This window comes from Chiloscyllium plagiosum, chromosome 15 (assembly GCF_004010195.1).
Source record: "Chiloscyllium plagiosum isolate BGI_BamShark_2017 chromosome 15, ASM401019v2, whole genome shotgun sequence".
Classification (NCBI taxonomy): Eukaryota; Metazoa; Chordata; class Chondrichthyes; order Orectolobiformes; family Hemiscylliidae; genus Chiloscyllium; species Chiloscyllium plagiosum.
In genome coordinates this window covers 4,641,357-4,649,945 of record NC_057724.1, presented here as the reverse complement: position 1 = coordinate 4,649,945, position 8,589 = coordinate 4,641,357, and the positions used below count along the sequence as shown (strand labels likewise).

The 8,589-nt window shown below is 40.9% G+C and overlaps 1 protein-coding gene across 1 annotated transcript in view; it reads right to left on the bottom strand.

Annotated features, from left to right (window-relative positions):
- Nucleotides 1–6: 6 nt before the first annotated feature.
- LOC122557534 (sodium- and chloride-dependent neutral and basic amino acid transporter B(0+)-like) overlaps nucleotides 7–8,589 on the bottom strand; it is a gene marked incomplete at its 3' end in the record, with an annotated part of 53,344 nt that continues 44,761 nt past the window's right edge. The window contains exons 13-15 of the mRNA XM_043705281.1: nucleotides 2,769–2,868; nucleotides 682–791; nucleotides 7–48 (exon numbers count right to left, since the gene is read on the bottom strand). Of these exons, the coding sequence (XP_043561216.1) occupies nucleotides 7–48; nucleotides 682–791; nucleotides 2,769–2,868 (252 nt within the window). The remainder of the gene's footprint in view (nucleotides 49–681; nucleotides 792–2,768; nucleotides 2,869–8,589) is intronic.

Sequence of the window (8,589 nt, the reverse complement as noted above, 5' to 3'; positions counted from 1 at the left end):
CCCATATCTTGGGGAAGCATATGTTACTAAGGACCAGAGCAAGATGACCTGAAATGAAGTGAAAGCACAAAACAATTTCTCAAAACGGCTGAACAACTAATAGCAGCAGTTATCGGCCATTGAGCTCCATTGATTCAATGACATCGTGACTTACCTTTGGCCTTACTCCATGTGCCTGGTTTTGCTAAACATAATTTTAAATCTGAGAAGGATAATTTTAACAACTGATTCAGTATCCACTGCTGCTGTGAGAGTGTATTTCAAACATAGACCATACTTTGTGTATAGAAGTGTTTCCTCACACCCCTCCTGAATGGTCTGGCCCTAACTTTATACTATACCCCTAATTCTAGATTCCCAAGCCAGGAGGAATAATTTATCTTTACCCGTTATGTGTTGTGTTAATATCTTGAAAACTTTGACCAGATCAACCCACAACCTTCTAGATTTTAGAGAAAACAGGCTTAATTGGTATAATCTCTCTTTATAACTTTACCCCTGCAATCCAGATATTGCTCTTGTGAACCTACAGTATGTTGTAACCCTTCCAAGACCGATGTATCCTTCCTAAGGTGTGTGGTACCCACATCTGCTCACAGTACTTCAACGAGAATGTAACCCGCCTATCTGGAGTTTGATCATTGTCACTTTAGATCATTAAAATGTGTAACATTTCCTTACTGCCAGCAAACACGGAGAGATCAAAAGCCAACAGACTCTCCACCACAGCCAGAAGAGCCAAGTCCTTTGCCCAATCATCATCTCAATGTCCTTGATGAATCTGTTTGCCCCTGTGAACAACAAGAAAGCAGAACACAATCATATCGTCCATCCCGCACTGTCTGTCTCTAATGAGCAGGTTTAACCAGGGAAGAGATCATTCAGGATTGCAAACAGGGTGAATAAACTGTTCCCAACCACCAAGGTGATTATCTGTCAGGGGAACTGTAAACAGACTGATGGAGAATTAGTTCTGTTTTTCCACAACCGCAGTGGGAGAAAATGCTGACTGACTGAGTCAAACGGCAAATAGCTGTTGGATAAGGCTGAAGGTGACTGGAACTGATGAGAGGCTTTACAATGGGCTGTTGTGTGATCAGAATTATGATGAGTCATTCAGGTCTGCTAAGAGCTAAGGTTGCAGGACATCAGTAACTGCTGTCTCTGCCAAATAAGGACAAGACAGTTGAGATTGGTCACGTGCACAGATAATTCCAAATGAGGCATACAATTGGCACAGAATCCTGTGTTTCGAGAAACCTGAGAAAATGCTTTTGTCAGCAGAACTTCAAAGATTAACTTTGCAGGAGATACCCTATGTCAAGAAGCATGGTGAAGACACCGAGAAGAGTTCCAAACTAGCTAGCTGCCAACACGCCTGGGAAATAATCTTTGGGGTTAATCACAGAACACAGGGTAGTGAAAGACAGTGATAGAGATATCTCTAGTACTTAAACGTGTGTGAGATTCATTTAAGTACTCAATAAATTGATTGAGTTTTCTCGAGTTCTAAGTATTTCTGCTGTATCTTGAAGTATGTAGAGACAGTTGTCTGTCAGAGATGGGCAACAGAATTTGGCGTCCCTGGCTGGACGTTGATAAGAAGTTGCTTTATGTTACTCTGGTGCTGGACATCGTACTGTCTGATTTTTCTAAAGCCCCAATGGAGTAAGTGAGTGCGGGAAGGAGAAGGTGGAAATTTGATTGTGAGAAAGACAGAAAAAGAACAGTGGACACATTAAAGAAGTTAGCGCTAACAGCAAGTGATGACTCAAGGGCACTCTGATTGGATGGGACTTCACCAATGTGGCTGGGAAACAGCCGAAATAGTGTAAGTATAACGGTAGGATTGGTACAGGAACGAGAACACATGGGGACACTCTCTGGAGTTTGCCAGAAGAGAGTATGAGAGAAAGGTACTTTAAGAAAATGCATAAAGCTGTTGCAGTCAGCTGTGTGGTGGATGTCTGGGCAGGAAAGGAAATGTGTCATACCAGAGAAAGAAAAGAATTTGATGATTTATTTGTATCATAATGTATATGGACACTAAGAGCTGTAAAACACCTTGGAAAGGTTGAAGGAAATATATTGGTGGCCACGATTAAAAGGGTATGCCCGAACATTCTGTGAAAAATTGTCTGAAATGTGACCATAATAACATTTACACATGAGATCAGTAGAAGGGGCCTGGACAAATCTGCAAATTAACTGGCAATCAGCAACATCCGTTTTGACTGAACCATTCTCCACCAAATTCTGTTCACGTCAAAACCCGATGAGTAACTGCACATAACTCTATCCGTCCACACAAATGATACAGAAGAGTATTTCCAGTGTTTCATAGCTATGGAACTTCCACCTATTCTACATTTCACTGAGGAATGGATGAAGATAATTTCTGAGGCAAAGGAAGTTCTCCATAAATGGCTATAGACGTGAAGGAGATTAAAACCCATGCAGAAGTCACAGATAGGGACTGAGAGGCTCCAAGGTCTTGCAGTAAAATTTGGAATTGGGGACTGAACACTCAGGTCCATCCGTGGATCAGAATTGTGTCGCACATGATTGTTGTACTGCCTCTTTTAAACCCAAGCTCCCAAAATGAGAATATAAATGGGTGAAGGTAATTTGAATTCCCATCAGTTTCAGAGAAGAAGGATGAGAAATATCATTTCACCCAAAGCATTATCATGCAGTTTTGAAGGCACAGGAAGATCCACAAATTTAATTATTTTATTTTATTTCAGTCTTGTTCCTGTTCCACTTACCGTAGATCCAGCTGAGACTGAGCAGTTCTACAAGACTTATTGAAATGAGAAGCCATCCTGAACAGAAATGATCCATCAAATTTAGCCAGTAAATCCCAGCCTAAAATTAAATGGAAAGTCAGAAACTGTTACATCGGAATTTTAGAAAACTCTGACATTCAAAACAAGAGAATATTGGGTCATGAAGCGTTTTCTTTATCTCAACGACAGAACATCCAACACTAATCAGTCTACTCATTCCTTTACAGTGTGGAGTCAGTTTTGCTGATTTCTGTTCCCCTACAATATTTTAACATCCTTTTTGAAATAAATAGACCAAATTTCCATTTATTATGCCACATGTAAATTCACAAAGTTGAAATATCCCATTGGATTTATTATGTGTATCTCAATATCCTGTTTCCTGTTGTGGGATATAGGTAAAGTCGTGTTACTTCTGCAATTATAATCACTTATACAAGGTAAATGAACTCACACCAGTGTGTAATTGTTTCAACTAAGAGCAGAGTCAACAAGAATGCAAACTATGTGGAGGAAATACATAATTGTTTTTGTATTAGCTAAAATTGTATGCAAGAGTGAAACGTGACTGCAAAACAATGGTAGATGTTACAGACAAATAGATAAGGTGCTGTGAGGATGTAGGTTAAGCCAGATATGCTTGCACAAGCAGTAGTTATAAGTATCTGTTTCCCACTTTTGCAGAAACACAGGAACAAACCCCAGTTAAAAGGTCATAAGGATCAGTATGGTTGGGGAAAGCACAGATGGAGGGAGTAGATAATGGTGAAGAAAGGATATACCTAACAATGGGCCACAGCAGAATGTGGTCAAACAGCCTTGTGAGGCCAGAAAAAAGCATTTTGTCACAGACAAGGCCGGATAAGGCAAGAGATAATCAGGAGTAATGGGTGTCGGTCTTTGAGAAGTGGAAGATGTAAACAGGGAGGAGCAATGGGATAAAAAAAGGAACCAAATTATATAAATATCGTGTATTAGTTGAATTCTATGTGTGTGTGTGTCCCTGCCTTGTAGACAGTGGACATTGCACCCTCTTGCAAGGGTAAAATAAATGACACTACTGATTCAGATCTTGTCTCAGACTGAAATTATTGAAGTGAGTGAGCTTTGTTTCTCACATTTGGGAGCTTGTCCGGGATGTTCTTCCATCGCTGGGGGGGAGTAGCTGGCCCTGGACACTGGGAAGACGCGTCCCGTTCCTCATTGAGGAGCGGTCTCGTGTCCCGGTCTGGTCCGCTCCCTTGGGCGACTGGATCCCACAAGAGAGACATCTGAATCAGACAGTGAAAGGAGATTGATAGGAAATACGACAAAAAGGGGCCAGGCAACTCTGTGCACAAACCAGGGTAAGAAAATTGACTTTTAAGTACTGCCTTGGTGGCCGGGATTGAGTTTTAGTAGTTAATAAGGGACTAACGAAGGAACTCAATATGGGTTGTGCCGTGGGTAAAGAAAAAGCCTCTGGGAAAACAAAAGAAGAAAAAGGCAATGGAAATGGAGGCGGGCTCCCTTACAACATACCTCCAGAAAGTCCTTTGGGCAGGATGTTGTGGAATTGGAAAAATAATACTTGTACAAAGGAAAAAGATGATTAAATATTGTTCCTTTGTATGGACTAAGGAATCCATTCTTCGTCCCGCTGTCTTCTGGCCAAAGTACAGGTCGGACGAAGACTGAGTTTGTAAATATTTGAATTTATATGTCAATGAAAAACAGCCTTACAGTCAGGAGGGATCAGATTATGCTTCAAGTTGGAAGGGCTAGTGGCTGAAGGGCTACTGAGGGTACACTTTGTAACTAAATCATGGCCAGACATCCAGAAAAATATTCAAAAGATAGAGGGCTGAAGCGAGGAGTACCCAGAGGTGTTGTTGCGGGAAGCTCAGAAAGTGTCTGTGAGATATGGTGTGTGAGAGAGAGAATGAAAAGAGCTGTACAGCTGGTAGAAAGTTTAACCCTTTGTGATTTGGTTTGAATGCACATTTGTTTGTTGGTGATTGAATGTTTGCGCTTTATTCTCTGGAGCTTGAGTTCCAGGACTATTTTGAATCTGATTTTTATTATGGAAATTTAACATGATTTCTTTTAAGGTTAAGGATTCTATAGTGATTATGAAAAAAAATGATAACTCCTGTTCTTTTTACAGGTCATGACTGCCTTACTATTAGTTTCTTTTAACTAATCTCTTTTATCCTTACATAAAAGCGATTTATGGAGGACAGTTGAAGTTTCAGTTCAACATTAGATTGTAGTAAAAACAAAATCCTATGTTTAATATCTGTGACCTTGGATTCGGCCAGTGTTCATGCATTAGAAGTTTTTTTTTAACTTGAATAGACAAATTCTTTTAAGGCAGCTCCGATTATTTCACAACCTATAGCATTGCCTAAGGCTGTTCAGTTGGTTAAATCGGGTCAGCAATTGATCTGGCGTGAGAAGTGGAAACAATAGGCAAAAATAATGCTAGCCCACAGTTGATGAGATAATAAAAAAAAGGACAAAACTAAAAGGAGAAAGAAACCGGAATGGTCAGGGAGGAGATGTTAAGGGGTCTGGTGGACAGGAACAAGGATCGAAGTGGAAATCCCCACAGGCGGGATGTTATTACTGTGAAAGGACAGGTCACTTTAAGAGAGAGTGTCCAGATTTGAAAAAGGAAGTAAAGGCAGTACTGTTTATAAACCTTGATGAAAAAATGAGGTGTCAGGAGTTCCTGCCCCCGGGGACCCACCAGGAACCCTTGATAAATTTAAAGGTGGGACTTTATAAAGAGGACGTAGTTTTCCTAGTCGATACAGGGGCAGCAAGGTCATCCTTAAAATTTAAACCCAAGGCAGGGGGAACGGAAGAGTTAATTGGATTATGGCGATAGTTTTGTGATGAGAGGCACGAAGAATCAGTTTTGCGCTCATGATAAAATACTGCCACCAAATTGGGACTGAACTAACTGCAAATGGTGCTATGAAATCTGTTGAGGTTCTTAAAAATGAATGTGCTCAAACAAAACAATTACAGAAACAAAATGAGAAAGCACAAGTGACTGGTAAACAAATAGAACTGCGCAATTACAGTTTTAAAAATGTTTTGGTCATTTGTTGCGTTTCCACCCTGAATTACAGATAATGATTTTTATATTTATATAATATATAATTAATAATTATTATTTACAATAAATCAATTGTGCTAGCCTGAATCAATATTAATTGGCAGGATCCCTTCACGCAGTCTCAGTGACCTGGTTATATTGATTCCTGGTTAATTTAAAACATGACTGCATTAATTCATTGTTAATTAAAGAATGGAAAGCTACATTACTGGCTGATGAGGTAATGAAAGAAGCAGCTCTGAATCCACAGGAAGTGGTGGTTTATTCCCTAATACCTACTGTCCCAGGTCCTCGGGAAGTTCCTATCTCTGGCCACTGCCAATCCCAGAAACTAAAGATTTGTTCTTAAAGAAGTATATACTGGGCTTGTCCTCCTCTTTGTCTTTCCTCAGGAAACAGGCTTTATTGGCACAGACTCCACCCCTTGAATTCGCTGTTCATCCGATTCGACCGGGAGATTGCGTCTTAGTAAAATCATGGACAGGGACTAAATTGCAACCGGACTGGGAAGGGCTGTATCAGGCTCTTTTGACAGAAACGGCAATAAGGACGGTGGAGAAAGGCTGGACTCACTACACTCGGATCAAAGGGCTAGTGAAATCTCCAATTAAGGAAGAAGTCTGGACAGCCGAATCAACGCAAGAACCGCTGAAACTCAGGCTAAAGAGACTTTGAGTAACTGATTATACAGTGGCGAGCGCGGGATTATTTCTGTAAGATTGTATATTAAGTCTTTTTGTGCTTCAGCATGATTTTTAGAATACTGGGAGTGCTTAGAGTTATGATGCTAGCCCTCTTAGTATTGGGATTTTGTCAAATATCATTTTCATATGTATTATTAACGGTTACTGAGTCTGAGAATCCACAAGTAATAGATGCTGATGCATGCAGCTTAGTAAATTGTGGGGATGTAGATAACCAGAGACAGTACCTCAGCTCAGAGATAAATCTTAAGTCCTATGGGGATGGTACTTGGTATAATGGTCTTGTCACAGTACACCGGGCCCCCTTCCGACCAGTTCGCGATTGTCCCAATAAAAAGTGTAACCCAATATACCTAACGATAAAGAAAACCATATGGCACGAAGCAATTCTGGGGCGGGGCACCTATGAGAGACAATTAGACAAAACATTTGGGATAGAAATGAAAGCAAACGGGAAGGATTTCTCGGTCTGTGTTTTTGAATTAGTGTAGGACAGGGAAAATGGGTAGAACTACTGGATAATAAGGTATAATATTTCACCCCTCCCGATGACCCTAAAGTAGCAAAAATTATAGAGGTAAAGGACTTAAAACAGACTATCGAAATAGAAACTGGGAACGGGGATGTAAATGCCTGGGTTGAATGGGTAAAGTATACTGTAAAAAGTCTGAACAAAAGCAATTGCTATGCATGTGCCTCCGGTAGGCCAATGGCCCAGGTGGTTCCCTTTCCGCTCGGGTGGAAGCGAGACAGGAAGGGTATGAAATGTATGATAGCCCTGTATCAGGATGAGACTGCATGGAATGATAGGAATTGTACCTCCCTTTCTCTGATGTTCCCTTTCTTGGGGAAGAAAGATTCAAAAGCCCCCCCTACGTTTTCAGCCGCAGTTGGAAATCACACGTCGTGTGTGCGTAGACGAGGTACAAATCGGTCGAGAGATTTGGGGGAGCTGAAATTGTGTACAGAGATTAAGAATATCACCGAAACGGACAAGGGAGGGAACTACTTGGCACTAAAGGTTCCCAGAGCGGATCTGTGGTGGTACTGTGGAGGCAAACTATTGAGACCCACCCTCCCTCCGGATTGGAGAGGGATATTGTACAATTGGCAATTCCATTTACCCTGGCATTTGAGAAGGAGAAGATAGTAGGGAAAAAGGGAAGGGGTAAGAGATTACTGTTAGACACTTCTTTCAATGACAGGATTTATCTAGACTCTATAGGAGTCCGTAGGGGGGTACCTGATGAGTTCAAGGTTCGCAACCAGATTGCAGCAGGCTTTGAGTCAGCTCTCTTTTGGTGGGTAACAATTAATAAAAATGTAGATTGGATAAATTATATTTTCTATAATCAACAGCGATTTATAAATTATACAAGAGATGCGGTTAAAGAAATATCAGAACAGCTTGATGCGACAAGTAGGATGGCATGGGAAAACAGAATGGCTCTTGATATAATTTTAGCAGCAAAAGGGTGTGTGATGTTAGGAAGAAGCTGTTGTACCTTGATTCCTAATAACACTGCGCCTGATGGTTCAATTACTTGGGCCTTAAGGGGATTGACTACCTTAGCAGAGGAACTGGCTGAGAAGTCAGGAGTAGACACACCTCTCACAGGATGGCTTGAATCATGCTTTGGAAAATTGAAGGGGGTGGTGGTTTCCATCCTTACTTCCCTGAGAGTAATAGTAGGGATATTGCTGGCCATTGGCTGTTGTGTCATACCCTGTATAAGAGGGCTCACCCAAAGACTGATTGAGACAGCCTTAATGAAACAGATGCCCTTTAAAGGGAATCAGGCAGAGGAACTTTATCGACTAAATAATGAGGGGTTGAGTTAGACCAAGATGGATGAAATCTCTGGAATGATGCTTGCGAATTTTGGGGGTGATGCTTAAAAGAAAAATGCAGAAGGTAACAAATGGTAGTTAAAGAAAAAGGGGAAATTGTGGGATATAGGTAAAGTAGTGTTACTTCTGCAATTATAAT